The sequence below is a fragment of the Hyperolius riggenbachi genome, chromosome 11, assembly GCF_040937935.1.
Source record: "Hyperolius riggenbachi isolate aHypRig1 chromosome 11, aHypRig1.pri, whole genome shotgun sequence".
Lineage (NCBI taxonomy): Eukaryota > Metazoa > Chordata > Amphibia > Anura > Hyperoliidae > Hyperolius > Hyperolius riggenbachi.
The window spans coordinates 145,844,288-145,861,343 of NC_090656.1; the positions used below are offsets into that span (position 1 = coordinate 145,844,288).

Below are 17,056 nucleotides of genomic sequence, written 5' to 3' on the forward strand. Positions count from 1 at the left end.
ATTCATGTCCAGGTCGAAAGGAAAAGGCGCAGAGGAGGAGAGCATGCCGGCAGGATACTGGGAGGCAGCTACGAATCACTCTACTGCAGAGCTGACACTGCAGGTCTCACACACACACACACACACACACACACTCCTTGCTGCTATCATGGACAGCAGAACGGCAGTTACCGGAATGTTAGAGGAGGTTAAAGTGGACGTCAGGCTTCTACTCCAAGATCTACAAAACCTGCGCGAGAGGACAACCGGCCTGGAAATGAGGTCTCAGATATAGAAGACAGGTTGGTGCCTATAGAGAGAGATCTTAGATCAACATCAGGTGTCTCAGATGCTACAAGATCTAATATGGACGACATAGAAAGCTGTCTGAGGCGCAACAATCTACATATCAGCATGGCGGAAAAGTCTGAGGGGGAATATCCTGAAACCTTTATTGAAACTTGGCTTAGAGATAACTTCGGTGATGATGGGGGGGGTGTCTCATCTGCCTTTGCGGTGTAGCGTGCTCACAGGATCCCGGTTAAGAATCCAAAACCTGGAGCTCCTGCTAGGCCATTCATCCTTTGGCTACTCAACAGCAGAGACCGGGACATGATACTTCGTATGGCGCGCACAAAGACGGATTTTACTATGGAGAATGCAGCAGTATCCATATTTCTGGATTTCTCCTTGATCTCCGAAAGAAGCATGCCTCTTACTTACTGATTTACTCTCTGCAATACCCGGCTCGCTTAAGGGGAACCTAAACTGAGAAGGACATGTATTTTTCCTTTTAAGATAATACCAGTTGCCTGACTCTCCTGCTGATCCTGTGTCTAATACTTTCAGCCACAGCCCCTGAGCAAGCATGCAGATGATGTGCTCTGACTGAAGTCAGACTGGATTAGCTGCATTCGAGGTCCAGGTCTGTGATTCAGCCACTTCTGCAGTCAAAGAGATCAGCACACTGCCAGGCAACTGGTATTGTTTAAAAGGAAACATCCATATCCCTCTCAGTTAAGGTTCCCTTTAAGGGTAGTAGACGACAATCAAACACCATTCTTTTAAACACCACAAGAAGCTTCAGACTGGCTGGATGCTTGCCCGGTTCATTAAGTGCCTGGAAGATATATCTGCTTTATAGGTCCATATACACTGTAATCGCTTAATAGACTGCCATGTGATGGGCGGACATGTTCTTTGTTCGTTAACTGTACGCCATCTTGCAATCTTGCATTAGACGTGCTGTAGTTTCGCACTACTTGAACTTGTGTATTATATATATATTCTTTGATAACATGAAAAAAAACTGTCTTATTTGAATTCTGGGAACACTCCACCAGCTTGTTTGCTTCAGATACAGTGGCCATTGAGGCCTAACAAGCATGCTCTTCAGACTGGTATCTATGGGATGACGTGTGCTCTCCCATATGTCACTGTTGTCTCTCATGCTCAGTTTTATCCTATTGCAATTTATAGATAGTATATGTCTAAGTTCATACTTATATGTTTCTGCCTGCTATTAATATATGTTCCTAAACTGTCTTTTATTGTGTTATTTGTATACTTATATAATGTAGATAATGGTTTAACTGGTACCTACATTCGCTCACTTCTTAAGTGCCAAGCAGTTACTAAACTGCTGGATTCAGAAATTTCTGAATCCTAGTCCTTTTCAATTTGTTGGGGAAAAATGCCCTAGCGGTGCACAGTTAAGTTTAGTTATAAGCACCACCTGGGCGGGGTCAAGTTGTGGTTTATAGTTCTGAAGCCAGTCACTCCTCCTATGTTGGTGTTAATCTTTCTCCTATCTCTGCCGTCTGTCGATCCTCACCTCTACTATAGCTTATCACAATTCATGGAGAAGTTGAATATCTTATCTTGGAACATCCAGGGACTAAATGCCCCGGTTAAACGATCATTAGTGCACTCCAGTGTGAATAAATACAAGCCAGACATAGGTCTCCAGGAGACTCATCTGATCTCTGAAACATGTTCTAGACTACAGAAACCTTGGGTCAGGTTAAAATTTCATACCACCTTTCAACTTTTTCTAGTGGAGTCTACTTATTGATACATAAGAGACTATTGATACATAAGAGGTGGGCGATGACAGAGGGAGATTTGTTTGTCTTGCTGCGAATATAGAAAACCTGCCATTTGTCATTATAGGTCTATATAATCCCCCGCAGCAGCAAAAGCTGTATTAAACCAAATTGCAGCTTTTAATTTAAATTACCCTGAAGCTAATGTAATTTGTCTAGGGGACTTCAACATGCTAATGTACCCTAGTAAAGACAAGTTTGTACACAACACACAGGGGCAGGGTACTTCAACACATCTGTGGAGGTTTATGGGAGAGATGGACTGGTTGGATATCTGGAGACAGAAATCCTACCATAACTAAGTTCTCATGTCATAAGGTGCAAAAAAAAAAGCCAAAAAAAAAAAAACATGCTTTTCAGAATCTAATCTAGAAGAGTAGTCCCTATGTTACTGGAAATAAATTACTTGCCCAGAGCGATCTCAGATCACTCTCCTTATGCAATTAATGCTTGACAATACTAGCAACATTCCGAAACCGCCACAATGGAAGTTAAATCCTTTCTGGATGTCACAGCTATCAAACCCAGACTCTACTGAATTAACGAAATACGTGACTAGAGATCCAGGGGTAGATAACAAAAATGTCATTTGGGAAGCCTTGAAAGCTTTTATGCGCGGCTCTTTCAAATCCCCTCTGTACAGCGCCGGCTGCGCTTCCTGGTTGAGGCAGGGCTAACCGCTGCAGCCCTGCCTCACGCGCGTCTATCAGCGCGTATCTCCGCCTCTCCCCCGCCCCTCTCAGTCTTCCTTCACTGAGAGGGGCGGGGGAGAGGCGGTGATGCGCCGCTGATAGACGGCGCTTAGAGACAGGGCTGCAGCAGTTAGCCCTGCCTCACCAGCAGCAAAATCTATGACCAAGTTGGTCGTAGATTTTGCAAAGGGGGTTATGGGGGGTAAGGGACCCCCGTTTAGCCGCGGGATAGCGGCGTTAGCAGGGGCACACATGCCCCTGCTAACTGTGAGCTCTGAAGCGAGATTTATTCTCGCTTCAGTGTCTCTTTAAAGGTAACCTAAACTGAGAAGGACATGTATTTTTCCTTTTAAAGACAAAGCGGAACGCAGCGTGACCAAGTGTCTGTGTGACACAAAACGGCCGTCGCCCTCCGCCGTTCTGATCCGCCACCCACCCCCTCCACCACCATTGCCTCATAAGTTGGTTTGTTACCACTAAGACCACTATATGGATCCCATGTGATGGATGTATCACTGCTGAAATAAACACGACTACAGAGGACGGAAGGTGCACGTTTTTTTTTTTTTCTCCATATATACACAGATTGACTTCTTTTCTTCCTACTCAGTGGAGCACACGTCCCAATATGTGAAAAGCAGCAAGGATCCGGCCAGAGGTGGTGAGAGTGTTTACGCTTTTTTATTCCTGCCACTGTACATTTGAATAGGATTGCCGCACTTTATATATCCATTCTAGCAATACAGTCTCTTTAAAGAGTAACTGTCAGGCTGCAGAAGCTAATTTAAACCTCTATCCTCCTGTGTTAAACACTGTGTTAAACAGTTTAGAAGGAAGCCAAAAAGGCATTAGTGAAGATAAAAATCTCTCTTACCTTTGATGTGTGCTTATCAGCAAAGCTGTTATTCTTAAGAAGACGCAAGCCGCATACCATACTGCAAAGCATTCTGGGGCTCTCCCCTCGGCTGCTAATGAGACGTTACAGCAGCTTGTAATCAGTCCAGCGCGTAGCACTGATAAATCTCCCGTCACAGTACACTGCAGGAGTCAGCTATTGTTCCTAGCCACATGGCTAATTAATATTCACTGCACACTGTTATTCAGTACGAGCTTTTCTGTGATCAGGAAGCAGGCAGGACATGACGACACAATTGGCTTCATAGAAGACAGAAAAACATGGAACCTGCCATGAGCTGTCAGGAGCATCAATCTCTGCATATACTATATAAAAATTCTGTGAAGTACAAACGTGGACAGTGAAATGCATATGTAATGTAAGTACAGCCAATCTTTAGCTACTGATATATGTGTTTATTTTCTCTGAGACCTTATACCTAACAGCTCCTCTTTAAAGGTAACCTAAACTGAGAAGGACATGTATTTTTCCTTTTAAAATAATACCAGTTGCCTGACTCTCCTGCTGATCCTGTGTCTCTAATACTTTCAGCCACAGTCCCTGATTAAAACGGACCCAAACCAAACATTTTTTTTTTATTAAAAATATTTAGTTGCACCACTCTAACACATACAAAGATAAATAAACACTCCTTCAAGCCTATGAGCATTTCAGTGCATGCTTTTCACCCTTCTCTTTTAATAACTAGGGTTATACCAGGAGAAGCCATTAGCAATTCCTCCATTGCCGGACACCACCTACTCCACCAGTTTGCCGGATTTTGTCCCGGCAATTTGAAAGGAAGGACAACAAAACTATTGTTGGCTGTAAAGTTGTCCCTCAGCAGGTGCTACGTGCTCTAGACCATGTAGGGCAGTGTCATGGAACATCATACAAGAGAAAAGCTGGTCTGGCACTGTAGCTTTAATAAATGTCAGCAAGCATACATTGGTGGAAACAGTGATGTGACAAAGTGGTACATATGTCTCACAGGTCAGTGTTCTCCCCAGGCTCTTTTAGCCGGGTGCTCCACACGGCTAGATTTGGGGACCACCCGGCTGTCATCGGCTCACCTCCTCCTATGCTGTAAGCAGAGTTGCCCTGCATTTTCATCTCAACCCACCCGGCTACTTTTTCATGCCACCCGGCTACTTTTTCATGCCACCCAGCTGGAAAAAAATTCTGGGGAGAACACTGCAGGTACTTATCGTGCTTCTGCTGAGGTGGGGGAGACATGTAAAATATTTTATATTTGACATCATGCAACTGAAAAAAGGCTGCTATTTATTATTATAATTTAGAAAATAGATTTCATTTCTGAAATCTTGTATTTTTAATTTGGGTCCACTTTAAAGAGACACTTAAGCCAGAAAAAAAAAAAAAGTTTTACTCATCTGGGGCTTCTACCAGCCCCCTGCAGCAGTCCTGTGCCCTCGCAGCCACTCACTAATCCTCTGGTCCCTCGCTGCCCTCTGGCCACGCGTAGCTTTTTCTGCATTCCCGACTGTAATTATCGCTATTGCGGGCCGCAACTCACACAAAAATATGTGTTGCCGAATTACGCACGCATAGATATGTGGCAATGGGCCTGTCGGCAAAAACGAAACTAGCTGGCAGCGGGGGACCAGAGGATTAGTTAGTGGCTGCGAGGGTACAGGACTGCTGCAGGGGGCTGGTAGAAGCCCCAGGTGAGTACAACTTTTTTTTTTCTGGCTTAAGGTTCACTTTAAGCATGCAAAATGGGTAATCTGACTGAAGTCAGACTGAATTAGCTGCATGCTTGTTTCAGGTGTAAGATTCAGCCACTATTGCAGCAAAGATCAGCAGGACTACCAGGCAACTGGTATTGTCAAAAAGGAAACCTCCATATCCTTCTCAGTTTAGGTTCCCTTTAACTATACATGTGCAACGTTCCAGATTCTGTAAAAAACAAAGTTTTTTCGAAATGGGTAACCAATTTGCTCAACTGTTAGCCCACTTGGCGAATGGAGCTAGAGGCCCAGGTGTAATCACTGAAATTAGATCATAAAATGAAGTTAAATCTTCCACTTCTGAAATAGCCAAATGTTTAACATACTACATGAACTATACAAATCGTAACTAACTAAAAGTAAAGAGCAAATTTATGATTATGTTAGTAATATTAATCTGCCTACTCTTACTGAGGAACAGAGGAAAGTTCTAGATAAAGACTTCACTACTGAAGAAATACAGGATGCCGTCTCCTCTTTAACTAGCAATAAATAACGCAGTCCAGATGGGATCCCAGTAGAGGTATACAAGAGATATTTAGACTCTATAGCCACACTGTTCTTAGATTCATTTCAATCCATCACTGAAGTGGGTTTGTTACCCCTGTCATTTTACGACGCTATTATACTTTTGGCTAAACCTGGTAAGGATCTGTTAGAATGTTCACCTTATCGTCCCATCTAGCTATTAACCCTTTTGCGTTCCACGGTTTTTACAACGTAAAGTTCCTGGCGTTTTTGACACAGCAGTAACTTTTTAATTATCTATGCCATCTTACTGATACATATCTTGTTTTTTACAGTACAATCTAGGCTTTCTTTGGGTAACATTTTTCTCCCCAAACTATTTTGTTTTCTAGTCCATTTATGGGGAAAAATTAGGCATAAATGCAGAAAAACATTTTATTTATTTTTCCCCCTCCCTAAATTTCACATCTCACGTCCCACAGTTATAAAACATTTACAAACAATTTATTTGGCCCTTCCCGATTAAAATGATACCCCATATGCCATATTTTTCTTCTAGCTGAGCACGTGGCGGACCGTTATCCCCAGTCTGCGCATCTGTGGCGATCGATTAAGGTATTAATGTATTTTTTATTTAATTTACAATGTAAAATATGGAGGGGGGGGCTGCTCGCACTTGGTAGCGTTGGCAGTCGATGACATTTTAAAGCGCCTGTTGGTCCATTAAGAAGGACCAACAGGGGGTTTTAAACAGAGCGCAGGCGGGTAGTGGTTAAACATTTTTTTTTTTTTTAAGTTTTTACTGCATTCCAATTATGTATTAAAATGTAAAAAAAAAAAGATTTCCCTGGTAGCATCCCTGTATGCTCTCCTGGCAGGGGTTGGCCAAGGTTCTACACCAGAGATTTCAAATTGCACCCCACCCTCCTAGTTTAGGTAGCAAACACTACCCCACTATAACTGGGGGGGGGGGGGGGGGGGGGCATCTGGCTATCTTTACTGGGGGGAACCTAATTCTGGGAGTACATGTGGTTACTTACTGGGTGACAGTATAAGTAACCACATGTACTCCCAGAATTAGGTTCCCCCCAGTAAAGATAGCCAGGTGCCCCCCCAGTTACAGTTGGCTCTGCATATAGTAAAGGTAGCCACTAATCATCCAATCTTACCAAATCTATGTAGTAGGAGAATAAACTATATTGAAAGGATACTATAGGCAATTACATAGAAATGGTAAGATTGGATCATTAGTGGCCACCTTTAGCCAGACTTGCCCCCACCATTATGTATACCCCCAGTACAGGTAGCCAAATGGGTCATGGTGGCCAATAATGATCCAACCTTTTTCATCCAATCTTTCTATTTCTATGTAATATAAAAGGCAACTGCCTAAATTATCCATTCAATATATTTGCTCAGTTTACCCTTCTACTATATAGATTTGTTAAAATTGGGTGAAAAAGATTGGATCATTAGTGGCCACCTTTACTCGTCTTAGGCCCAGGGATGTGTAGTCGGTACAAAAAGTCACCGACGCCAATGGTTAGTATTCCACCAACGCTGACTCCTAATTTGCATATTACAATTTTGTTGATTGAAAGTATGTAACATGAAATGCATCTGAACTGCCAACGCTTAGGAATTTTAAAAGACAACTGAAGTGAGAGGGATATGGAGGCTGCTATATTTATTATTCCGTTTTAACCTCCTTAGCAGTATGCCCAACACTGTCGAGCATACCGCTCTCTGTCCTCAGGAGTGCCCCAGGATGAATTAATTTAATGCAATGGCTGCAAAACCTTTAGGTAGCACTAGGCTAGCTAGTACAAGTGTCCGGCACCCCCCGATCCCCCCGTTTATATATAACCAAGCCTGGATCCAGCGATCACGCAGCCTCCCCACACAGCTCCGGTCTTTCTATGGGGAGGACTGGGTTTGCGCATGACGTCATGAGCGATCCTCCCCATATTGAAGACCGGAACTGTCCGGGGAGGCTGAGCCGATAGCTGGAGCCAGGCTGGGTAATGTATAAACTGGCTGGATCGGGGGATGCGGGACACTTACTAGCTAGCCTAGTGCTAGCTAAAGGTTTTGCAGCCATTACAGCAAATCAATTAATCCTGGGGAACAAAGTAACACAACCTCCGGAGCGGCGTAACGCTCAGGAGGTTAAACAATACCAGTTACTTGGATATCCAGCGGATCTTCTGCCTCTAATACTTTTAGTCATAGAATAAAACTAGTCCTTGGTAAGGCCACATACACACATCAGACCATAGTCTTTTGAAAAAGATCACAGACCGATTTTAACCCCTTCCATGAAGTATGAGAGCCATACCTTCACAGTCTATTCTATGGAGCTGAACTCCCCATCAGAAAAAAATCTTTGCAAGATGCTGCACACACAGATGCTGTACAGACACAAAAGATCAGTATCTGCAAAAGATCTGTTCCTGCAAATTGAATGTCAGTTATACAAGGTGTGTATGATGATCTGCAGATCTCATAGACTATGAATGCATCTGCAGATCAAACAATCATCTGCAGATCTGAAAATCTATCCTGGTGAAGCTGATCTGCAGATGAATGTCTGTTAAACAAGGGGTGTATGATGATCTGCAGATATCACAGACTATGAATGCATTTTGCAGGAACGGATCTTTTGCAGGAACAGATCTTTTGCAGATACTGATCTGTTGCATGTGTACGGGCATCTTTGTGTGCAGCATCTTGCAAAGATTTCTGTCTGATGGGGAGTTCAGCTCCATAGAATAGACTGTGTAGGTATGGCTCTCATACTACATGGAAGGGGGTAAAATTGGTCTGTGATCTTTCATTTTCAAAAGACTATGGTCTGATGTGTGTATGAGCCTTTAGGCCTGAAAGAACACAGACCAATTTTACCCCCTTCCATATAGTATGAGAGCCATACCTACAGTCTATTCTATGGAGCTGAACTCCCCATCAGACAGAAATCTTTGCAAGATGCTGCACACAAAGATGCTGTAGACATTCAAAAGATCAGTATCTGCAAAAAGATCAGTATCTGCAAAAAGATCAGTATCTGCAAAAAGATCAGTATCTGCAAAAAGATCAGTATCTGCAAAAAGATCAGTATCTGCAAAAAGATCAGTATCTGCAAAAAGATCAGTATCTGCAAAAAGATCAGTATCTGCAAAAAGATCAGTATCTGCAAAAAGATCAGTATCTGCAAAAAGATCAGTATCTGCAAAAAGATCAGTATCTGCAAAAAGATCAGTATCTGCAAAAAGATCAGTATCTGCAAAAAGATCAGTATCTGCAAAAAGATCAGTATCTGCAAAAAGATCAGTATCTGCAAAAAGATCAGTATCTGCAAAAAGATCAGTATCTGCAAAAAGATCAGTATCTGCAAAAAGATCAGTATCTGCAAAAAGATCAGTATCTGCAAAAAGATCAGTATCTGCAAAAAGATCAGTATCTGCAAAAAGATCAGTATCTGCAAAAAGATCAGTATCTGCAAAAAGATCAGTATCTGCAAAAAGATCAGTATCTGCAAAAAGATCAGTATCTGCAAAAAGATCAGTATCTGCAAAAAGATCAGTATCTGCAAAAAGATCAGTATCTGCAAAAAGATCAGTATCTGCAAAAAGATCAGTATCTGCAAAAAGATCAGTATCTGCAAAAAGATCAGTATCTGCAAAAAGATCAGTATCTGCAAAAAGATCAGTATCTGCAAAAAGATCAGTATCTGCAAAAAGATCAGTATCTGCAAAAAGATCAGTATCTGCAAAAAGATCAGTATCTGCAAAAAGATCAGTATCTGCAAAAAGATCAGTATCTGCAAAAAGATCAGTATCTGCAAAAAGATCAGTATCTGCAAAAAGATCAGTATCTGCAAAAAGATCAGTATCTGCAAAAAGATCAGTATCTGCAAAAAGATCAGTATCTGCAAAAAGATCAGTATCTGCAAAAAGATCAGTATCTGCAAAAAGATCAGTATCTGCAAAAAGATCAGTATCTGCAAAAAGATCAGTATCTGCAAAAAGATCAGTATCTGCAAAAAGATCAGTATCTGCAAAAAGATCAGTATCTGCAAAAAGATCAGTATCTGCAAAAAGATCAGTATCTGCAAAAAGATCAGTATCTGCAAAAAGATCAGTATCTGCAAAAAGATCAGTATCTGCAAAAAGATCAGTATCTGCAAAAAGATCAGTATCTGCAAAAAGATCAGTATCTGCAAAAAGATCAGTATCTGCAAAAAGATCAGTATCTGCAAAAAGATCAGTATCTGCAAAAAGATCAGTATCTGCAAAAAGATCAGTATCTGCAAAAAGATCAGTATCTGCAAAAAGATCAGTATCTGCAAAAAGATCAGTATCTGCAAAAAGATCAGTATCTGCAAAAAGATCAGTATCTGCAAAAAGATCAGTATCTGCAAAAAGATCAGTATCTGCAAAAAGATCAGTATCTGCAAAAAGATCAGTATCTGCAAAAAGATCAGTATCTGCAAAAAGATCAGTATCTGCAAAAAGATCAGTATCTGCAAAAAGATCAGTATCTGCAAAAAGATCAGTATCTGCAAAAAGATCAGTATCTGCAAAAAGATCAGTATCTGCAAAAAGATCAGTATCTGCAAAAAGATCAGTATCTGCAAAAAGATCAGTATCTGCAAAAAGATCAGTATCTGCAAAAAGATCAGTATCTGCAAAAAGATCAGTATCTGCAAAAAGATCAGTATCTGCAAAAAGATCAGTATCTGCAAAAAGATCAGTATCTGCAAAAAGATCAGTATCTGCAAAAAGATCCGTATCTGCAAAAGATCCGTATCTGCAAAAGATCCGTATCTGCACAAGATCCGTATCTGCACAAGATCCGTATCTGCACAAGATCCGTATCTGCAAAAGATCCGTATCTGCAAAAGATCCGTATCTGCAAAAGATCCGTTCCTGCAAAAGATCCGTTCCTGCAAAAGATCCGTTCCTGCAAAAGATCCGTTCCTGCAAAAGATCCGTTCCTGCAAAAGATCCGTTCCTGCAAAAGATCCAAATGTATTCATAGTTTATGATATCTGCAGATCATCATACACACCTTGTTTAACAGACATTCATCTGCAGATCAGATCCAACAGGATGGATTTTCAGATCTGCAGATGAATGTCAGTTAAACAAGGTGTGTATGATGATCTGCAGATCCCATAGACTATGAATGCAATTTGCAGGAACAGATCTTTTGCAGATACTGATCTTTTGTGTCTGTACAGCATCTGTGTGTGCAGCATCTTGCAAACATTTTTTTCTGATGGGGAGTTCAGTTCCATAGAAAATACTGTGTAGGTATGGCTATCATACTACATGGAAGGGGGTAAAATTGGTCTGTGATCTTTCATTTTCAAAAGACTATGGTCTGATGTGTGTATGTGGCCTTAGGCTATGTAACTGTGGGTGCATGTAAGGCCTCTTTTCCATGGACTGTTGATCTGTGTGCTCAGCAAGCAGTTACCAGGCAGCAGTGAGCATTTACCAGGCAGCAGTGAGCAGTTGTAAGAGTTTGAAAGGCATTTCACTGCCTATCAACAGTCCATGGAAAAGAGGCCTAAGAGTGATGTGCAGGGGGGCAGTATTGATAGCCAGAAGTGCACCCCTAACCAGGCAAGCCTCCTCGCCATGCCTAGATTATAGGGGAAAAAAAAAAAAAAAAGCAGCTGCAAGAAGTCTGTCTTGACCTCTCCTGGTTCCAGTGCCGATCCTGCACCTAGAACCTCTGTGTTCAACTCTTCACTCAGCACCGTACTGCCGAATACACAGGTGCCGGGTGGATGTCATCAAGCCGGGACCTGTGTATACGGCAGTGCAGGGCTGAGTGAAAAGCTGAACACAGAGGCTTCGGCTGCACGATTGCCGCTGGAACCAGGGGAGAAGAGACCGGCTTTTCGAAGCTGTTTTTTTCAGGCTCTCTGCTTGGAGAGATAAAGAATCACTGCTGTCGGCTACAGCAGTGATCGTTTATCCATGTGTGATGGGGGGGGGGGGGGGGGGGTGAAAGATGTTACAAATTGGATTGGCTAAGGGAACATATGGTCCTTACACCAATTAGCGCTGCAGCTGAAAGTGCTGGGCGTATGCCCGATCCTGCACAGCTGAGCCCCAGCTGCAGAACCTATATCTACGTCCTCATTGCTTAGATGAAGTCACTGAGGACGTATATATACTGTAGCTGGGTGATAAGTGGTTTTAAAAATGAAAACGATCTGAAAATTGTCCTGCGGTGTATCTCCATCTGCACAGATATCTTTCCTATAGTATGCATGCAGTTTCAACACTACAGAATCAGCACAACAGGAATACAAATGGCACAAAATAGTAGGCATGTCTAAGCAAACAATATAATTCCTCTCATATAACAAACTTCATACGCTGGGATGCCCCATATGCCTCAAATTAGTAGTCAGACAGCAAAAAAAAAAAAAAACCACGAAACATTGCTGAACTCTATTGCAAACAAGATTTTAAAATGAACACATACCTAACAACAAGAACAATCTGCAGACCGTTTTAAACCTTCCAAGTGTACAACTATATATCCCTTTCACTACTAAGCACTGAAACACAGAACTTGATCCATACACTGTAGCTCATTCAGTAACACAAGGTACTTGGACGACAACTGTAATGAGAGGGATATGGAGGCTGCTATATTTATTCACTTTTAAACCATAACCGTTGCCTGGCTGTCCTGCTGAACCTCTGCCTCCAATACTTTTAACCAATAGACCCTGAACAAGCATACAGCAGGTCAGATGTTTCTATTATTGTCAGATCTAACTGGATTAGCTGCATGCTTGTTTATGGTGTTATTCAAACACTACTGTAGCTAAATAGAGCAGCAGGGATGCCAGGCAACTAGTATTGTTTAAAAAAGAATTAAAAATGGCAGCCTCCATATCCCTCTCACTACAGCTGGCCTGGCCGGTGCACAATGCAAATTTATTTCAGATGTGGTACTATGTCTGATCGAGAAACATCGGAACATGCAAACAAAATACAGACAAGCACAACGTTTCAAAACATTGTGCTTGTTTGAATTATGCACACTGCATAATAAAGAATTAATTTCTAATTGTGGTTGAGTTCAGGTCATATCTGCTGTCACGGTTCTTGACAGCTGACAGCATTGGTGGTTCAGGTCATATCTGCTGTAACGGTTCAAGACAGTTGACAGCAATGGTGGATCACCCCAAGGGACCCTAGTGCCCATACTACAAACCCTTAACTGGCATAGCCTGCAAGATAATTGCTATTTAAACAAAATATACACTCTACTGACTGCCATCAACTGACCCCACACTCAAAATCAACCCTTTTCCGAATTGGAAACAGATTGGTCATGCTGGAAAATATTGATCAAAATGCAGGCTAGCGTTCCGTGTGTATGTCCCTTTGATCCATTTTCAATCAATATCCAGGTGGAAAAATGATCAGACATCTGATAAAAAAAACCAAAAACACAATTTAACCCTTTGCCTGCTAAGCACGTACCTAGTACGTTATGGCAGACAAGGGCTCCAACTGTCAAAAACGTACCTAGTACGGTTTTTGGCTGACATTCCTCCCTTCCTCTTCATCGGCCCCCCTCCCGTGCCCCCCTACACGTCATACAGAGATCTGGCGGCCAGAGGAGTCTGCTGCCGCACCTCCTCCTCCCCCACCGTCCCTTATCTGGCTACCTATACTGGCTGCACCTATACCTGGCTACCTGTACTGGGAGGAACTATGCCTGGCTACCTATACTGGCTGCACCTATATTTGGCTACCTGTATTGGTGGCACCTATACCTGGCTACACCTATATCTGTCAACCTGTACTGGGGGCATCTATTCCTGGCTACTTCACACACACCACAGAATTTTTTTATTTTTATTTTTTTTACACATTTCACTCAAAAATTTCAAAATCACCAGAAAAAGTACAAAATGTTGTTTCAATGTTCCAGCCCAATTCATTACGGGAAAAAAAAACCAACTATATAATATGTCCTATTTCATTTAGGTTTTCTTTCACACACAGGACATTTGTCCATATTTTCAGGACTACGGAATCCTTTAGGGCTCGTTCCCACTGTTACGACGCGATTTCGGCCGCATTCCGACGCTTGTAAAAACGCATGCGGATGCGTTTCCACATGCGTTTTTACCCGCGATTTCGCATGCGATTTCGCATGGCAGGGTGCCATGCGAAATTAACCATGACACTGCCAGGGCTAAATAAAATTGAAAAAGGTGCAAAATCGCACGCGAAATCGCGGGTAAAAACGCATGTAACAAACGCATGCGTTTTTACTATTAAATACATTAGCGGCGATTCGCACGGATTCCCGACGCAGGCGAAATCGTTGGCTCTTTTGTGCATTTTTTCACGCTGAAAAAAACGCACCTCAACAACGCTACAGTGGAAACAGGCCCATCCACTTGTATTACATGTGCGGATCTGCATGCGTTGGACGCATGCATATTCGCGATAGTGGAAACGAGCCCTGAAGCTCTCCTCTGTATTACATTGCAGTGGGGGGTTGTGCCCTATTCCAGCCCCACTATCCACTCTTAACAATAATGACAAACCAGAACAAAGGGGAAAAAATATACTGCACATTTTGTCACCTTCATAACTTAAATACATATATACTGTACAATTATCAATCGTTTCCACATTACCAATATCACACACACATGCATTCCAAATGACTGACATTTCACTAAAGCATTTTTAAATGTATTCTTTCCTTATATTATGTTTCCTTCACTTTTTTGCTGGTAATAGAACACATTGTCACATCACTGCATCTTGCAAACAGAAATGCATGTGCCAATGCATTATCTGAACACAATGCTGCACAGCACACACAAGTACTCACCACATATTACACACTGATACACCTGACTGAAATGAGCACTGCAACAGTGTGCCCGAGCCCTTACCGATACACTATACACATAAGTAAAACGCTCCTCTCACCACATAAACTGTACGGCAAGGCTCCTTTCACACTATACAAGTTTATGCATGCAAGAGCACATAGCGTAGAAAGGCTTTAAATGTGCAGCACACAATGCACAGCTGCATGAATCAGTTTACCAGGCACACGTCTATCATTTATTATTATTTATTGGATTTATATAACAAACATATTAAGCAGCACTGGACATTAAATATGGTTACAGAGAATGATAGTGGGATGACAACACAATACAGGCAATAAGCAGTAAGACACACCATGCGCCATTGCGGGAGTCATAGCAATGAGACTACGGCTGACAGTTACAAAGAATTCCTTGCTGTGTGCTGTGTCCCAAGCCGCTGACAGTGGGGGAGATTGTCGTGAAAGGGAAGAGGAGGAGCGGAGACCCTGCAGGAAAAGCAGAATATATGGCGAGGCCTGGGCAGCAACAGCCAGCAGGCGAGAGTTAAAGCATCTAGGCTTTACCTCACTACACATGGTGGGCTCCTGACCAGCATGTGCTCCATCAACATAGCAACTATACATTCCACGGTGAGGACAGGATGGTGGCGCACAGCCCATAGATTTTTATGCACAACAGTCATCACTGCTCAGCTTGATCTGTACCAAATGTCCACACGGGATGTGAATGGTGCTTCATCGCTGGACAGGAAACTGGGGGTGGGGAGTGTTACATAGGCCCTTAGCTATACTTGCGGCCCTGTCTTGGGCGGGTAGAGGACCAGATACCAGACATGAGAGAAAACAGCAGCTGGCTGGTACATCATGTACTTCCGGCATTTATTTTGACTACAGTAGTTCACCAGTAGCTGCTGCATTTCCTGCTCCCCAGCTTATACTTTAGTCAATTTTTTCCCATTTTTTTTAAGGTAGAAGTTGTTATTCTTCAGTATGTATAGTATTTAAAAATAAAATGTGTCATGCTGATTTTTCTTCTCACTTCAGGTGTGCTTTAAAGTGGGCCCAGCCTTGCTTGTTTATATTGTTAACCAAACCTGATGCAACAAAAAAGTAATATACAGACAGAAGAAAGCAATTACCTTTTTGAAAGGCTTCATTGCCCATATTCTTCTGCTCCAGAGCGAGCTCAGGGTTGATGTATGCAAGACGCTCTTGTTCTTTTAAAATCTTTTCTGCCTAAAGACAAAACAAGATGCAGTTATCCTACCCAGACTTCTTGGAGCTGAAACTGAATATACAACTACAAGTAAAAATGTTACTTCTAATTTTGAAATGACTAGGGGAAGTTAAAAACCTCTCCATTTAGATTACCTTGTGTCACATTGGACAAATTCTTTTTCTGCCCGTGACACCAAAAAGTAAGACAATGGCTTAAATTCACTAAGCATTACCACAATTAGCAATGCAGAAAAAAGCTAATTTTACTGATCACCTTGCCAAATGCCAATTCACTAAACCTTTAACCGCACTGGAAATTTACAGACTAGTGAGGTAAATTATAGACTATGCGATAAATACCTTAAGAGATGTCAAGAAATTGCAATTCACAAAGATTAAAGCATTTGCCAAATCAAGCAAAAGTGTTCGGTATTTACCTCCAGCTCTGACTAGCCGATAACTCGCACTCTCCATGGGGTAACATTGCCAGATATAGCAGACAGCCAATAGGGAGAGCCAGGCAGCCAATAGCGAAAAAAAGAGGCAAGTGCAACCCTACACACCATAAGATATAAGCCTGAATGTAGATTGGCTGCTCAGACAATGCAATGTGCAACTCCACCGCCAATAGTCAATCCAAAGAACAACAGATGTCGGACCACCAATAAGCTGCAATACACGATTTTATTGTAATATAAATCATCATAATCAACATTTCGGAACAGCCATGCGTCCTTTTATCAAGGAATTGCAATCAAACTAGTATCTACTGATTCAAATAAATTGCACTCAACAACAGACTATGTGCATCATCTCCTGGAGCCTAGCGCTCTCCAATAGGGAAAGCCAATAGGGAAAGCCACACAGCCCCACTTTTCACGCCATTTAGATCCGATACTCTGGAGGGTGGGACTTCAGGACTACAAAGCAAGGGGAAGGAGACATTTTAAAATGCTTTTCTGTATCCCTTTAGATGTAAATATCTGTATACTGGTACACAGAAGAGCTCCCTCTGGTGGCTGCAGCTCATCTAAAGGGATGTCGGGGATTCAC

At 42.1% G+C, this 17,056-nt stretch overlaps 1 protein-coding gene across 1 annotated transcript in view; it reads right to left on the reverse strand.

Moving 5' to 3' along the window:
• Positions 1-17,056, reverse strand: part of STIP1 (stress induced phosphoprotein 1) — a 280,715-nt gene that overhangs the window by 114,739 nt on the left and 148,920 nt on the right. The window contains exon 9 of the mRNA XM_068259732.1: positions 15,925-16,021. Coding sequence (XP_068115833.1) covers positions 15,925-16,021 — 97 coding nt within the window. The remainder of the gene's footprint in view (positions 1-15,924; positions 16,022-17,056) is intronic.